This window comes from Dunckerocampus dactyliophorus, chromosome 19 (genome assembly GCF_027744805.1).
Source record: "Dunckerocampus dactyliophorus isolate RoL2022-P2 chromosome 19, RoL_Ddac_1.1, whole genome shotgun sequence".
NCBI lineage: Eukaryota > Metazoa > Chordata > Actinopteri > Syngnathiformes > Syngnathidae > Dunckerocampus > Dunckerocampus dactyliophorus.
This window is the reverse complement of record NC_072837.1, coordinates 4,878,599-4,896,754: the sequence shown is the minus strand read 5'-3', so window position 1 is coordinate 4,896,754 and position 18,156 is coordinate 4,878,599. Positions and strand designations below refer to the sequence as shown.

General features: G+C 39.9%; 2 protein-coding genes across 12 annotated transcripts in view; one reads left to right on the top strand and one right to left on the bottom strand.

The window, feature by feature from the left end:
• Positions 1–17,893, bottom strand: part of otofa (otoferlin a) — a 61,098-nt gene extending 43,205 nt beyond the window's left edge. For all 9 annotated transcript variants that reach the window (XM_054761230.1, XM_054761228.1, XM_054761233.1 and 6 more), the window contains exons 1-3: positions 17,554–17,893; positions 11,904–11,962; positions 2,055–2,143 (exon numbers count right to left, since the gene is read on the bottom strand). In XM_054761230.1, the coding sequence (XP_054617205.1) occupies positions 2,055–2,143; positions 11,904–11,962; positions 17,554–17,635 (230 nt within the window). In that variant the 5' untranslated portion in view covers positions 17,636–17,893. The remainder of the gene's footprint in view (positions 1–2,054; positions 2,144–11,903; positions 11,963–17,553) is intronic.
• Positions 1–18,156, top strand: part of fndc1 (fibronectin type III domain containing 1) — a 65,043-nt gene that overhangs the window by 14,760 nt on the left and 32,127 nt on the right. The gene's annotated exons all lie outside the window — the stretch shown is intronic.

The following is an 18,156-nucleotide window of genomic DNA, read 5'->3' as shown; positions in this document are numbered from 1 at the left end:
GGGATAAAAGCCTGCAGGGAGCAAAAATCTCATGAAACAAGCACGCACAATCAATATTTGAAGCACTTAGCAGGCATACAAACAAAATCTCCAAAATACAGAGGAGAATGAGGAGGCTATATTCATTCATTTATTTTCTATGTCGCTTGTCCTCACTTAGGTTGCGGGGGTATTCTGGAGAATATCCCACCTGACTTCGGGCAAGAGGCTGGGTACACCCTTGACTGGTCGCCAGCCAACTGCAGGTCACACACAGACAAACAACCATTCACACTCACAATCATACTTATGGACAATTTAGAGTCACCAATTAACCTAACAAGCATGTTTTCGGAATGTGGGACGAAGCCGTAGAAAACACAGAACTTAAACACTCTCACACAGTGACGCCCAAACGGAGATTCAAACTCTTCATCCCCTGGCTTTGCGGCCAACATGCTAACCACGAGGCCACCGTTCAGCCAAATGTATTTGTAAAATAGTGTATGAAGTGCTGTCCAATGATTAAAATGTTTGAACAGATTAATGACTGGCTTCCCAGTACAGGGTGTTGCCTGCCTCCTGAATGAGCTGACCAACACTCCAGCTGCCCATGTGTGCACGCTTCTTGGACAAACTGCTCTTAAGGCTTTGCCAGAGACGTTTTGAGTTACTCTGCAATGACGATGGGTTAATTGCAATAAAATTTTAAATCCGACTAATAATGATGAACCTTAATTCTGACAACCCTAATAATATGTACGACCAACAGTTCTTATGAGTCGACATAATTGTTGATCACTGCGTTGTAGAAAGGTATCCCAAGTGTAGCCACAAAGTTAACCAATTGTTTGTGTTAAATTTGGATCAGATCCCGGAGCTATCCCTTCATACACAGGACATAAGATGTATGTAAACAAGACCAAGACTTACTGTATACAGGGTGTTGACATACTGTATGAGCATAAGGTTATGCTCAGCAAAAAAGAATCGACCCAACTACATGACAGCATTTTCCCTGGGAAAAAAAGCTGAAAGTCTTATATTCACTTACTTGCCTAACCTTTTTTCACAGTAGGTCTCAGTGTTGTGGCTGACTTTAGAAGTCATTTGACGGCACCTGTGGGTTTGCATGTATCTCTAGACCCCGAATATACAGTGAGACGACCCGCCATTGTCAGACTTTTTATATTAATAATATACAAGTTGATGGATCTGAAACCAGTTTTAGGTGGTCATTTCCTGTTTTCCACTCTGAAAAACCTCCACCAGAAAAACTGTGGTGACAATTACCAGCAACATCCTTCTGTTGAACTGACAGCACATCTGTCAGCATGGCTGCCACCAGCTTTTTTTTAGCTGAGGATTGACAGTGGACAGACACACACACACACATATATAAAGTTAAAAACAGTGTCTAATAGCTGTGTGGGCGACATGGGGAAGCATGTGGGCCAATAACAAGCAGCTGTTACAATCTGGATGAATTTGTTACAAGCTGAGAGGAGGAATAGGAAAAGTAAATTATGACAGCAGATATCAATAGCTGTGATGTTTCTCATTAGTCTGTGTCAATACAGTGTTAAATCAAACACACAATAATTAAAGCATAAAGCACGCTCCACATGGCATCCCAGTTGCATCATCTATCACGGCACCGTGTATTCATCTGCTAGTCAGGCCCATTACTGACGATCTAATCCATTTTACAGGTCTCCTGATGTGGAACTCATTCACGACCTGCTAGTGGTGCAAAGGAGACCACCTAAATCGAGCCAGAACCAAGACAATAGTGCTGCTAGCAATTGTGAAACAGGGCATTAAGTGAGAAGATGAGACCAAAGATTGAATTTAAGTACTGCGACACCAGAGAAACCTCTGTGGTTTGCAGACCATTGCACAAACAAGTGACTCAATTTAGTAAAAGCACTTTGGAGCTTTGTCTTTCTTCTTCTTTAGCTGATAAACTCACGCTGCGTCATTTATAACCGATCACATGCTGTGATAGGGAAGGCAGAGAGACCGAAAACAATTCTATGTTGGAGTCATGCTTGGTGTGATAAGCATGCGTTTACCTGTTAGTGAAGACTTTGCTGTAATTGTACACTTGGATCTCCAGCATCTCGCTTCCATCCAGCCTGCTGGCAATCGGCCATCGAAAGGTCTGAAAGAGGCACAACCTGAACAGTTAAAACATGACAGAAAAGTAACCAATGACCAGTTTTAATATGCTTGCCCAATATTGGTTCTGTACCTTTATTTAAGACTACGCTACTTGATATTGTATTACATTGGAACATCTGAGGTTGAATAAGGTGGTCTCTGCTGGTCAAACACATTCTCTATTGTCTTGCACTGTTCCAAGATGAAGGTTGAAAGGGTAATTTAAAACCCATTTAACGTCTCCTGCTGTTGTTGGCCTCTCATTCATGAAAACACTGCAGGCTGTCAGGCAGGCGATCCATCAGCCTTTTGTTTCTCTCATTAACCAAATCCTGGGGTTCCCCACCTGCTAATCTTTATGGATCCAACAGACACTGATCGTATGCACACCCTGTGCTAATTTTTCATGGATCACAGCACATGTGACTAAAGTTGAGCATATGATACGCACAAACATGAGTACAAACCTAATTTTATTATTACCTATAGACAATGGACAGACGCATTAATTTCCCCAGAGTAAAAAGACAACTCTCTGACAATAAACACACTATATGTGCAGTGTGTTTACAGGCTTCAAGTCACATGCACTAATTCAAGGTTTCTGCCTGCAGCTTGTTGCCGTCATATATGTGCCTCATTTGTCTTCCCCAAAGCCAGATTGCAACAGTGAAATGTACAAGCATGCAAAAGATTAGAAAATACTGACTTTACAGTCATCGTGACAGTTTGTGCACAATGCAATTGCTTTGGGAATTTTAGAAAAAAAATAACACTGCGAACTAGTTTGAGATGATGGCAAATTACACCATATTCACAGAACAATGTTACATTTCTGTGGTGTGCATCACAGTTGGAGCTGGAAAATAATTTATAATTTCAATGTAATATTGTGCTCGAAATTTTTCACTTAAACTAGTGCAAACCTAATGATGGGTATCGGACTGCTACATGCCTCAAAAGTTAACATTTAAATCCCAATCATATAAAACGAATGAAATCTGTAACCCTATTTATAGAACCAATTTAAAAGATCAGTATGTGTTAATGCAGAGAGGACTTGTTCTTCCAAACACTTAAAACCAAATGGCTGAATGGCTGACAACACCATTACCGCAAGACAAATTTTATGCACTATAAAACACAAATTAGTTTTGCACAGGTGTTTCCCTTTAGTTATGAAGGTAATTGGGTACTTAGGAAATTCCAAAAATCCATTTAGGGAAGCCGTGATAAAATAAATGATGTCCCATAAGTGATGTTCCTAGATGTGGAATAAGCTTTTTGGGCATAACAGACTCCCAAAAAGCGATCATTCAGTTTGACTGTAGATATGATACAGCACTAATAATTAATATTTCGTACCAGTCCAGCCACACAAGGCTTTTGTCACGCAGTATATGCGAAAAGAAAAACACAAAAAAGGTTTGACAAGAATGGGACAAAGTAAAGCACTCGTGGTGACACATGTTTGAATGCTATCATGAGGCTTCATTTGGAATTTATGTGAACAATTAGCGTGTGTAAACGTAGAAATATCTTGCGTTGTTAATGAAAGTGGATAAGCATGTTCTGTTCAGTACCTTTATCCGGATCCACACCGAAATTTCCATAGCTAGTGTGCCAACCCTCTGCATAGTTTTGTGGAAATAATTTTACGTAATCATGTCGACACGCACAATTAAACAAAGACAAATAAGACAGGCACCAGGATTTGTGCTACTTCTTCTAACTTCTCTAAAACCCATTCCAGATAACACAATATAGCACAAAAATAAGTGCAGTACTCGTATTTCAGCAACCATTTTATTATATCTTCTCAATGGACAATACTATAGAAACGAAACTTGGCTATAACTTAAGTGTAATCAATGCACGGCTTGGAAAGCAGTATAGATTTAATGATTTACTATCCTCTTGGGCATGTAATTCACCACAGATGCAAAGGTTGTTACTGGAACCCTCTTCCAGGGGGATTTTTTGACACCTTGCACTACACTTTTTGCTTGAGGAAGTCGCACAGGTTCTCAAATGGGTTCATGTCTGCAGACAAGGCACTTGTCATCATGGAAGTGTGTTTGGGCTTGTTATCATGTTGTTAAACTGCCGTGCAGGCCAGTTTCCCCAGGGAGGGGATCATGCTCTGCTTCACAATGTCACAGTACAAGTTGGAATTCATCTCAATTTACCACAGCCCCCTATAGCGCCAGCAGCACTCAATGAGCCCCAGACCATCATGCTACCACCACCATGTTTTGACTGTTTGTAAGGCACAACTATCTTGGTATTCACTTGTGTTGCCAACTATTTAGACAATAATTGCTGTGTGTTGTTTATGTACAGTGTATAATACGTCTGCACTGCTATACTGGCTATATACAGACTACTAAAATACCTATAGTTACTGTCCGTTGAGAAGATACAATAAAAATAATTGCTGAAATGTGATGGATGCACTCACTAGTGATATAAGGTATACACAAGAAAATCCTCAATGTAATGAAAGGAAACAACTGGTTGAGTTTTACAGCTTTTACAGAGTTTTACAGACCGTCTAAAAATTGGTCATTACTACTCCAAGATGTTGCCCCGAACCTTCCGTACTGTACCATACACAGCCTAATTGGCAGTTGCGGTCTACTCATTAAAAGTGACACAGGTACGATCTCAATAACCTGATGTCTTAACGCCACAGGCTGTCATCACGAGAGCTAAATGCTCAACTGAAGCGTGTATTTTACTGCTGTGATCCTATTATATTGTAACATGGCAATACCAGGGCAATCATTTCATATCTAAGGACTGTTGCCATGGTCACAGAGAATGAAAAGACCTCAATAATTATGAAGCGTGTACTTAGTTTTTTGCAGATGAATGACAGCACTTTGAAACATTTTATATTGACAGCAACCCTACCTTTTATCTGGCAATAGGTGAGTGCTTGCTGTTGTCTTATACAGTATGACATGCATTTTAATTCAAGCCTTCAAGAATTGTGTGGGTTTTTTTTAGGATATATTTTTTAAAGGATAAAAGAGATGACGATAGACTGTTCTTGGAGGCAGGGGCAGCCACACTTAGTAGAAGGTAAATGGCAGTCTTCTTTTTATAATCATTCTCGCTAAGCAGTGGAAATGACAATCTCATGAGAAGTCACATTCTTATTAGGAAGCAGAAGCCTCTTCCTCATTTGGTGGGAGAGAACTTATTCATTAGTCATTACAGATCATTTTTTCATGAAGTACAAGAAGCCACAGGCTCATGAAGAAGTAGAAACTGTGTTTTTATGAGCTGGTAAAAGTCATGGTTTCACATTGTTGGTGCTCTCAATGGCCAGAACGGGCCTTAAAGAGACTATGCAGCTGATTCCTACAGCTACCTATAGGGCGACATGCATTCGAATGTATAAATGGCATCACAAGTTGGCCCCGATTTAACACAATTAATGGGTCACAGGCCCGACCACAGTAAGTGAATTTCCACGAAGTAGGATTCAATAATACATGTATAAAAATGAATATTTTAGTAGCTAGAGCACAGAAAACCTGTTTGACTTTCTAAATCATTTTTTTACCATAATTAGAGCCCTGTAGACATGAAATAACACCCCTATAGTTACCTTTACACTCTTATTATTCTTAGTTTACAACACATTGCTAATGCGCAGGCTACAGGATCACTGCAGTGACGCAAGTGACAGCCACGGCTTTAAGCAAAGCAAGCTAGCGAGCTAACTAGTTTGCCTCCAATTTATTTATTGTAAAGCCAAAAACTTACCACATCCACATGGAATGGGAGAACTTTTTTTTCACCCTATCACGTTAGACATGTCATGGCTGACTACAGGTATTGTTAAGGTAATCTATTTTAATGTCATGTGTCGTCAATGTTTTGTGTCATTACTGACACCTAGTGACCAGGATACCACATGTCTTTCAATATTTTATACCAGTGGTCACCAACCTGTTTGAGACCAAGATGCCTGGTCTCGGCCATGAACCTGGATAGCGGCGAGGCGTACGGGCGTGTTCAGTGGACAAAATACGTGCCTGTTGGTTGCTCATGGGGTGGTGAGGGCACTGATATGATAATACATTTTTTTCAAAATGTTCTTGCGATCGACCGGCAAAGCCCCAAAGATCGACTAGTAACTCACGATCGACACGTTGGCGACACCTGTTTTAGACTAATAATGGGCCATAGGCAGCAACAAAACAGTTATTAATGAAATTTTTTTTTTAAAAACGCGTTAAGAGTGCGGGAGCGATGTTCGAACCAAGATGCAGCGAGGGACGACTGTATCTCGCCTTTTCCTGCTTTGAGTACATGAGACGTAACACGCACAAGCACTGGTTGTGTTCGTTTTCAGCTAATAATAGCTATGTGGCAAAGTCATCAAATGTACAGGCTATCATAACCACACAATGACTCCATATTCTGAGAAACTGTTTTTGGGATTGTGCACGCTCTATGAACATGTACATGTCTACGAGACAGCAGCGAGTGACAGCCATGAACGCCAATCATTTAAGTTTAACTTCAAATTGTGACAGATACAGATGTTTTTTTGTTTTTTTAAACATTCTGTTCTTTTAAACCCCTATCGGTAATATATGCTAGCCAGCGGTGGTGGTGTTATATTATTTGGAGTGAGCTGCATACAGTCCCTTGAACACGGTTTTTACATGAAGCGCTTTAGGTGGACAGATATTGTAACTCCATTAAATTGTGCTGCCTTTGTAAGATGGACACCAAAACATACTAATTGGCACTGTAGATACTTCTGTGGACAACATATAATGACGAAAAACATGCTTGATCCAGGCCCAGAATTCCTTAAGAGAAGAGTAGCGCCCAGAGGATACCAACAACATTTAAACGCTTTTCAGCTGAGACAGCATTCTTTTCACTGGAATAATTTTACTTACTTGCATATTCCGCTCTTATAGTGTTGTTAGGCATATTGTTACTGCTGAGTTGGACTTATTAAAGCCGAGCAGGTCCAAACTGACTCATACTGGTTCAAACAGACACACAAACTTTGCATCATCATTAAGTTTTAGGTCAAACACAACAATATTAGGTTATACAGTATAGTGTATGTCATTTATTGAAGATACTGAGATAGAAAAGATATAGAAAAGCAACTCACTGGAGCAGCCCTGCATTTTAAAACTAATGCATGCCGTTTATAAAAGATGTTGGCAATATGCTTGTTCACATCACAGCTATACTGTAGTGCTTCTGTGATCAGTGGGGTGAAGAACCTCAAAGCTAGTGATATGTTTTAATGATGTGATGATGATAGAGCCTGGCTTCAATCATTGCTTCCATGTGATTGTCTTCCTCACTCATTACTTTTCTGTGGGATTAGCTCTGCACGCCTGCATCTGTGTTTAACCAACCAGCTCCTTGCCTAGCCTGATGTCACAGGACTGTCTCAAGTTGTTTTGTGTTGTATTATGTTTATCTTTCATTAGGACTTGGGCACGATTAACCTTCCCTCTGCTGAACATTCGCGCGTCGGCTCATTTGCTAGTTCCATCACTTGTACGCTGCCGTATCAAGGCAATATTTCTGACCTTGTGGATGATTTTGAGTGTTATTTCAAATCTGTCTGTTTATTTCTACTGTGCAAGGGAGCTTCTGTCATGTATAACTTATGGGAGGAGCGATCACATTAATTAAATGACACATCTTCATTCAGCAAGTGAATGTACTTGATAATATGTGAGCATGCCATAGGTTTTAACTTTGGATTATTTTGAATCGTTTTTTCTTTTAATGAAAGGTGGTTGTTATCGCATTATAGTCAGTTGTGCCAGAGGAGGGGAAGTGTGCCAAACCTGAGCATGGATCAGAGCGCTCACACTTGCCAAATGTGGAGGACTTTAAGTGTTAAGTGGGCCCAAGCACCGTATAATTAAGCTAGTGTCAGTACACCCTTTGGACCCTTTTGCTGCACCCCAATTAAACTACACATGAGATCCCATAGTTCTTATTCCTGTCAGAACCGGTTATTAACTTTCAACACGTTTCTAGTTATTCGGTGCTCTTATGAATCACAGGATCCAGCGTGGCAGGTCCAACTTAAACCATCCAAAAAGAAGTAATAACATTCAGTCTTGTGTGACATAATCACAAGCTTCTTATTAAAAAGTCAAACTGCAGCAGCTGGACGCTCACTCATGGAGAAAGAATATTTGCGCATCATCATTTTTGCATGAGGTCTTTACTGCAAAGTCAAGTCTTTGGACATCTTTTCAGTAAACTAACATGCACCCCACTATCTCATACACATACACACACACAAACACTCGGAGTGTTGCCAAGCATCCAAACTTCATACAACTTGCAGGCTTGGCTGTTCTCTGCTCTACTTCTGTCTTAACTAGTGAGGGGGAGGCAGTGGTGGAGGCTGTTGCTAAAAGCTAAATCCCACCATGGGATGAATAATGAATACGCATTCCCTATCCAGGCATTCGGCATACTAGTTCAAAGGCGTTCTTGCTAGACCATGCATAAAGCAACAAGACTCACAGTTCTATGCTAATGGGCCCTCAATACCAGGGGGCCTGACTGAGCTTACTGAGCCATGCAAGTGTTGCAGCGCTATGTATGTATGAAGCATCATTTCAGTAATTCACAGAAAGGCTACAGGCCAACAGGACGCTATGTATACATGCTCTGGCACCAGTGTACGTAAAACCCCCCACATATACAAACACACAAGGTCTCGGGAGCCACTTGAAGCCTATCCTCTGGACATTTTATTGATGCTGAGTGATGCTAATGACTCCTCCAGCACAGAGGCAGACAAGAGAGCAACAAATGAGACACTGTCACAAGAGATCAGTAATAGACGCTCAGTTCAAGCAAGGGATAATGTCATCATAGATATTTCTGACACGTTTCTCCCCTTTGCCCACTTTTCTCGCAGACATGACCCATGAGGGTAAGAACAGATCTAGGGATTCAGCTCCCTTTTGGCTGAACTTTAAACCCAATTTCCATGTCAGACACACCTTAAAAAGCAGTTTAGTCTTTAAACAGGGGCGGACTTACCATTAGGCAAACAGGAAATTTCCTCGGGCCCCAAGAGTTCCAAGGACCCCAGACATCTCATAAAAACTGATTATTGATTAGTTTCCTTTGATTTAATGTACATCTTAATTCAAGTGCTTAAAACTACACTAAAATGCGTAATCTAGCAGGATTGTTTCGACTGCCCCCCCCTTCCCTCACATGTAGTTTTATGAAAACTACCAAAAGTGTCAACCTTTTTCACAGTCACAACATATGTAGACGCACAAGGAGAATGCAGTAGTTTTAGGGGTGAGTGTTAAAGCAGTAAAGTACTGCATGTTAAATGTTGCTTAATGGTCAATTAAAGCAAAAGATGATTCACTTATTGTGTAATAATAAGCCTCCAGGCGGATTTTAAGGACTTTATCTACCTCAGGAAATAGGACAATTTTCTCATATTCACACTTTTTAGTAGATGATAAACATTAATTTTTAAAATATTTTTGGTCAATACAGCAATGTGGGGGGGCCCCAATAACTGGGTTTGGCTTGGACTTAACACGCCGCTGTCTTCAAAATTAAACATTTTTAGGTGGTATGAGAATGCGTAGGTATGAGAATTTATCAGATTTTGTGTATCCGCAGAATTGTGGCCATTTCCAAATGTGTGGACTCATTCAACAATGTTCCTGATTAAAGCATAAACAAAAGCTTCGGTTATCAGTAAAGGAAGCAGCCCCCCAACCACCCACCACCCCAACTTGAGAGCCCATCAAAGGCTAAATGCTTTTCTGTATAAAAGCAAAGCATGGCAGAGACTAAAGTGCTTTGGATGTTTGTTTACTCGTGATAATCTAGTAAGACAAAGTGGCATTGCAGTGTACAGTTGTGGAAAAAACACCTACTGTATGTATTTTTGTAAACTAAGATTTCTACTCCGGAAGCATTGCACACAAAAGAGTGAAAATTTGTCAAAGCATGCACCCCAACTGTGTTGCCTCTGCAATTTTTTTGTTGTGAATACACCATATAGTGGCACTCTTATTAAATTACAACGTTTGACCCCATAAGTCAAATACTTGTATGCTCACTGCTCTCCATTTGGTTATATTTTGCTGGTTTCAGTTTTGATTTTGGTCTGTACAGTCCAGATAAATAAATACCTATTTTCAGTTTCTCAATAGTATTTCAATTTCCGGGGGGGAGTGAAAACAATTCTGTCATTTCTGTGGGGCATGACAGAAAATAATTGAGAACCTATGCATATTAAGCTGAATCAGCACAAAAGTTGGTACACACCTTCAGGGAACTGACAAGCACAACTAATTGTCCATAAAGCATTGACCATTTGTCCAAGGATTCTAAAAAATGGAGGTCATATGTGTTACATGTATGGTGGTAATATGTCCTCTAAAGCATTTTGAGCGCAACCCATAGGGCGCAAATATCATGTGAAAAAATTAGGACCCACCAGGGAGTGTATAAAATATACTGTATTATATATACAGTACTGTATACTGTACGGGATACTTGAGAGAGCTTAGCTTGTAAGGACTTGATTTAGGGACTAGAAGTTGGCATAATCAAGTTTGACTGTGGAATAAAATAACTGTTGTAGGTGCCTTTGAGCAAAGTATATACCCCCCCACTGCATGGGGTGCTCTTTTGTGTGCAGCCTCTATCTCTCATAGTCCATGTCTATGGTATGTGATTGTGCCTGAGTGTATTTCTGCCCTACCCTTTATGCAGCATGTTCAAGAACGCAGTGTAAAAACTGAATTTCCCTTCAGGGAGACCAATAGACAGGGATATTGTCCCTTTTTTTACCTTCTGTCTATTTTCCTGACAGAAAGGAGACTGTACTTCCTGAGAAGACTGAGGAAATTTGGCATGTCCACCAAAATCCTTAGTTGCTTCTACAGATGCACTATCGAAAGTGTCCTTACAGCCTCCATCACTGTTTGGTACGGTAACTGTACAACACGTGATAGGAAGGCACTCCAGCGGGTGATCAAGACCTCACAGAACGTTGTTGGGCAGCCCTCCCCTCACTGCAAGACATTTATAAATCTAGAGTCCTACGCAGAACACACAACCTCATCAAGGACAGCACACATCCACAACACTCATTATTCACACTCCTACCGTCAGGCAGACGCTACAGGAGTTTGAAGTCCAGGACCACAAGGCTGGCGAACAGCTTTTACCCACAGGCCATCAGGCTTCTCAATGAAGCACTCACACACGCCGCACGCAACACATGCACACACTCATAGCACTTTATTTATTTATTTATTTATTTGTATTATTTATCGGTATTAATGTCTTTTCTGTTGTTGTTGCTTAATTTATTGGTACATATGTTTCTTATGTTCTTATTCTTTTTCTTGTGTTTTCTTTCTTTTCTTGGGAGAATGAACAGAATAAGAATTTCATTGCATGGTATAACTGCCTGTTTTACTATGCACATGACAATAAAACTCTTGAATCTTGAATCTTGAATCTGGAATCTAACCGAGGTTTCACTATACAGTAGGAACCATGTTTGTAATTAACACGTGACAAGATAATTGTTCCATTGCGAGTATGCTGTCAAATAACATCATTAATTTGACTGCACGTCTAATTTGTTTACAAACAAACTTGTATGTTAAATTAGGGCCTTATTAACTGCATTACAGTCTGGAAAATTGGCCATCTGTCATTGTGGAAGTAGGAAATAAAAAGATGCAAACCTCATTAAAGTGAGCCACCTCCTCACAGTTGACCGCCACATGGCTGTAGAAGGACAAACCTGAAAGTTTAATAGGAAATAAAACATGAGGTTAGGTCACGTGATTGAATAGCCACATAAATGTCGCAATAAATGTCATTGCTGTTGAAGTGAGCCGCATCATTTGTATGACACAAAAGTGAGTGCAATCAATTGGTGGTATTTAATTTAATCTGCTCAAGTTTGACATGCTGCAAATACAGGTCACTTGTGTAGACTGAGCTAAAACTACGCATTATTATAACAATATTGTTGTTAACGTCTATGTTTGTGACATTATTGAAATTGAGCATTTTGTTAAGACACCATTTTTGATTATGCAGGTGTACCTAATAAAGTGTCCAGCGAGTGTTTGCATAATGTAGAGGGCAGAGAATTGCTCATGGTCACCTAACTCACTCGTGCGATCTGCACCTGGTTGCTTTGTTATGCACATGAATGGCGGCTGGCGTTTGTGTGTAATTGTCTTTGTGCGGTAGTTTGTTTTGTGCAGGTGTTCGATGTTTGAGCGCAGGCAGACAGCTCATGTAGAGAAATAAAGACAGTGTCAAAAACCTTTTTGTGATTTAAGTACTCTGTATTTTATCTATATTGGTAGAAAGATTATAGATTGACTTTTTGGATCACTCCAAAAAAACTGCCAACTCCTCAATAGGAAAAGTAGCTATTGGCTGTGCTCGGAAGTCGCTAGATGATGTCATTGGCTAATTTGCATATTATTTGCATATGATGTTGGAAGAGATGTATGTAGGAAAAAAGCATATCCTCAAAGGAGAGACAAAAAAAGTGAGTAAAAACATCTTCATTATGTTTAGAACTACAAATAAACTTGATTCTTAGTTTGTTCATTTAAAATTGGCCATCACTTCATCAAAATGAGATAATTTTAACATTTTGTCTTGGCCAGCGCCTCTCAACGTCGAGACAGCGCTAATAATTACATCTGGACCCACCTCTAGCCTCCACCTCTTATCTTGCATTTAGTAGTAGTTAGCTGATTATCTACTGCCAATCAAACTGCCACTCAAGAAGAAATTGTTTATTAATACATTTGTTAGTAGTTCCTCTTATTATAACTGCACTTGAATTTGGTTAGTTTTCCTAAATTTTCCCAATGTCAACTTTTTTCATGGTGTCCACCTAGGCCCCTCACAAAAAACAGACCCTTTTGATTTTTTTTTTAAGTTAGCACCACTTAAATACCAGAGAGGATTATGAAATCCCTCCTACATTATTCAAAACAGAAGCTTTGCTGCCTTCGCTGAGAATTTTATTCCACCGAGATGTGGGTTTGTGGAAGTAGTTGGCGTGAAGCTTATGTAAGGTGCTCCACTTCAAACTAAAAACCGTCTGCTAATCATGGCGCATTATGGCCTTGCCGGCATATAAAGAGCAAAGAAAAGTGCCAAGAGAAGAACTGAAGATTTTTTTTATTTGTGCAGACAAGCATGAAAGAAAGAACTTGCATAAAAGTAGACATTCTTCTGTTTAAACACCAATCCTGTAAGACTTATTCATCTTTTAATGCGTCATATTTGCAATTTATTTGCTACTACATTGCTTTGTTTGCTCTACAGTATCTGTTTTTTGTGTACCATCACTTCAGGATACAACACTGTATTACTGCAACTTTCCTGACTTTTGTGACTTTGAGTTGTTCTGTGTCATTTGCACAAGGTGCAGGTTATCATTTATAAGCGGTGGAAAGAGCTACGTCGCAAGCTTGCATGTGCTCGTATATGAATTGATTGTGAATGCAAAATTGAGGAGGAGTAGGAGGAGGAGTTATGCAAACCACAGCACGACCAGCGGTTAAAAGACGGTGTTAAGCAGAATGTCTAATCTGGTGAACTGTAATGTAGTTAGCTCTTTAACTGCATTCTGTACTTCAGGCTACTGTGCAGCTGCTGAGTAGAAGCGTAGAGAATTGAAACTGCAGATAAGAGGGTGGGCTCATCAAAGCCAATGAAGTTATAATGCCTATTTTGCTCAGTCTGTGTCTCTTATCAAATAACAAGCTGGTTCAAAGTTCTCTGATAAAAAGACGATCAATGCTGTGCTTTGCATGTCTTATTCTATTACAGTATGACTTGTTTAATTCAGGATTATGTGTAGACTGGCTGTACTTGTCGTCATTTACAGTTTGCACAGAGCCTCCTGATAGACCGTTTTCCCCGTTAGACAGGAAGTTGTCATACCTCACGGTAAAACCTAAGGACAGCTTTTAGGGGAACGATCAATTAGCTGCTGCGTCTTGCTGGTAAAGCGTACAAATCCGTCTACTTTCTACACCTCTTATCTCGGACTGGATACTGGTCACTAAGGGTGGAAATCGTAACATTATTTGTGACACAGTATGATCATATTTCGCCAACATTAACAATAATGTCATAATCCAGTAATTATGCTAGATAACTGTGCTAGATATTGGAAGAAAACCAGCATCCAACTGACACTACATTTTTTTTCCACATTCAGCACTTCCCTCTTGGAGTCGTCGCAGTGAGTCAACAACACAAGTTTTTTTAATGCCAGATGCCCTTCCGGATGGAACCCTGGCAAAAAATCAAACCCATACCCTCTGCCATGAAAGGCAGAAGCGTGTCCAACTGACACTACGTTACAATATGTAATTAAACAAAGAAGGTAAGACCTATAAAACATTATTCCAAAGAAAGACAGCCCTTTAATGTTAGGTTCTACTTGATCTGTGCTCAGATGGAGGAACAACTGGTTGTTAGAACAAAACACACACAAGCAATTGAATTGAAGCAAACAGACGAAGGGGTGCTTTTAAAACAGTCTGCATGTCCACTTGGATGACATGATGCATGTACCGCTAAGAACCTGGTGAATTTGCTGCAGCACAATTCACAATGCCAAAACCTTCCCTCCCTTCCCCAGTGAACACACTGGAAACACACACGCACACATACGCACGCAGGAAAAAGGAAAAGGGAGGTGGTCCCGTGACATCCTTATATTGATGTTAAGTCTAATCAGTGAATCAGATACAAGCTAGGATTGAACGTTTGCCTTTGACCTTCGGGCTTAATGCTGTCTAAGATTTTCTCCTCTTACACACAAGTACACACACACACACACACGCGCACACACAGTCCAATGCTGATGGCTGTAATCCCTGTGCGCAACACTGATTCTTGGTCTGTCTGACAGGATGCTCAATGCAGGTCAAGTCAGGAAAGGGATGAAAATTCTAGTTTCTTTAAAAATTAGGCTTTTTACATGAGAGAGTTAACAAAAAAATATTTGAATCGCTGCACACAAAAGGAGGACAATTTGGCAAAACATACACTCCTACTATGTTGCCTGTGCTATTATATTTCCGACAAATACACCACACGGTGTTAAACACTAAAGGGCAAGTCAGCTTGACTTGAAATTTCTCACACTGCTCAATGTGCTCTGCAAAGCACCCACTGTATACAACATTAGGATGTTTAGCCAAATCGACACAAAATTTGGTCTGCACCTTTAGGGGATTGACAAATATGTGTATGTAAAATTTGAGCAAGATTAGTTGAAAAACATGGATATTATCAGCCAAGTCATTGACCATTTGGTAGCATGTCTTTCAGAGCTCATCGTTTGTGGCTCTCAAAATATAAGTGGAAATATTAAGTAACCCAATCCACCGCTTAAATGAAAACTGCACATCTCAATCCTTATGTGAGACATGAACACACGTTTTCTCTTTCCTGTGTGTTCTAAAGATATAAAAACAGGTAAAAAGAGGCAGCTAATCAATGCACGTGGGACACAGCTATATCGCCTACAAAGCCTGCTATTAAAACAGCTCCAAAAACCTCCAATGTTTTAGCATTTTATATCCTTGCTCTAACCATGTAGTAACAGGCACATTCATGATAACATGTAACACTTGTTAGTCGCTAGTCGCTAGCCAGCTTTTTGTGCCAGAACAGGATCACTTAAGCGCTGCGCTATTCATGTGATGATGTGTTCAGGCGCACTGGTAACTTTTGAGTGTTAGGCATAGGTTTTTGGACATCAATTGATCAGAGGATGAAAAAGAAACAGCCCCATTACTAATAATGTTTAAGTGATGTAGGCCAGCGCTCCTAATTCTGAAGGTCCTGATTACATTGATATGGCAACACATAAAAGCTGAAATCTGATTGGACTAAAAAAATCTAGCATACACACTGTACTAGCATACATATTGGAGGAAAAACCAAGAGACGTGACAAGATAATGATAATAGAGTGTTGGGAATAAATGAATACAATTTCATGGAACAAATGCTAGATTTTAACTTGTAAATGTAGGTCAGTGCTTCTGATAGTGTTTAGGCCAGCAGAGAAGGCTTTGCTGGCCCTGACGGTACACCACTGGCTCATAGGTTATGTTTATGGTAGCTGTTAAAAACCTTGAATAACACTAAAGCACATGACCACAATGCACATACAAACACACGCCCCTCCAGAGCCCCGTCCATGTCTCATCATCATGTGACCTCACCATAGGGCGAGGCGATATATCGATATTTTAAAAATATTTGCTTTAAGCACGATATCAAAACCAACCATATCGTTGATATTGATATAGACTGGATTTGCGCTGTACCTCCCTCATCCCTGCATGCAGGAGGAGGAAGCTCGCAATTATTTAGCACGACAAGCTCTACCACAAATGTACAAGGAAGTCAGACAGACATTTGCTAAGCCTGATGCAGTTGACAGGATGGTGTTCCTGGCACAAAATAAGGACATGCTTGTGTCTTCTAAAAATGTTTACCTAAAAAAATACTACTGATCAATTTAAAGTATTTTTTAATTGCTGACATTTTAAAATGTCCTCTTAAACCGGGGGCTTCTTCATATTTTGTTCTTTTGTACTTTTGTTATTAGCTGAGGATTTGAGCATAGCTAAAGGCTTGTTATAAAAAAAGATTATATTTGACTTCTTGTATATTTATGTCAAACAGAGAATGGCCTACTTTATTTTAGAGGCTATTTACAGTTGAGATTTTTTAAATGTGCACATTGCATGAAGCTTTAAAATTTCAAAAAGTATTTATTTTAATAAAACAACTTGACACTCACAACTCACTTTGCTTAAAAATATCAGGCTATATATCGTATATCTATATTCAACCTAAATATATCTGGATATGAGTTTTGGTCCATATCGCCCAGCCCTACCTCATCATTAACTCTTAATGAGAAAACCCAAACACATCAAGCATAGGGTTTAAAAGCTCATGTAAATCTTATTTAAGTAACCTCGTCAATTGTAAGCAGATATTTATTTTAGGTCCCATATTTGACTGTTTTTCAGAAGTCCCACTATAGTGTATTCAATGTGGCAGAATTTTTTCACATTTGGTGGTCATGCAGCAGCACTTTGGAAACAGTGTTTATAAAATGAATTGATTGAATTGGATTGGTCATAAACACATTTAACCGACAGGTATTACTGTTATAACATCATTCAAAATCTCTTAATAGAAGTCTCACACATGTACTGTATCTATTGACACAGTAGATAGACAAAGTGTCATCCCAATTTGTTCCAACTTTTGACGCAACACAGAGCAAAAGTAACTTTTCTCTACTCGCCCATCCACCTACCTCGAAATGTGACTTTGGCCATGCGGTCACCTTTCCCCTTGAGGTTGGTGACCGACTTCAGGTGAACCGTGAGGGACATCATGAGTCCACCCTGGCAGGGGGAGTAAGATGTTACTCCACACAAGGAAACTTGAAGCTGCTGCTGCTGGGAATCTGGTCTTTAAATGAGCCTCTCCTCCTGAGTGGATCCTCCGTAGTCTTAAATCCTTTTCCATGCGCGCACCATGTAGATTCAGTTGTGTTTTTCTTGTCTTGTGTTTTGTGGTTTTAATCTACACACAAGCAAGGTGTGAGTTCACTGCGTGCTCAGATGCTCCGCAGGCTGCAGAATGCATTGAGCATCTCCTTGTTGCTCTGGTGGAGGGAGGCACGGTGGGTGGGGACAGGGGAAGTGATGGTGGTGGGGGGGGGGGGGGGTTTCAAATAAAGCTTCCCAGTAACACAGCAGCTCAACATACACTGCACCTCATGAGAACGTATATGTGCATTTTTGCGTTTACAGAGATAATAATGTTTGCTTTTGATAGGCATTGTCACTGGATTTAATTAAACAACGGTTTCATTACTATAATACACTGCACTCTAAAAAGTGCTAATTATCTT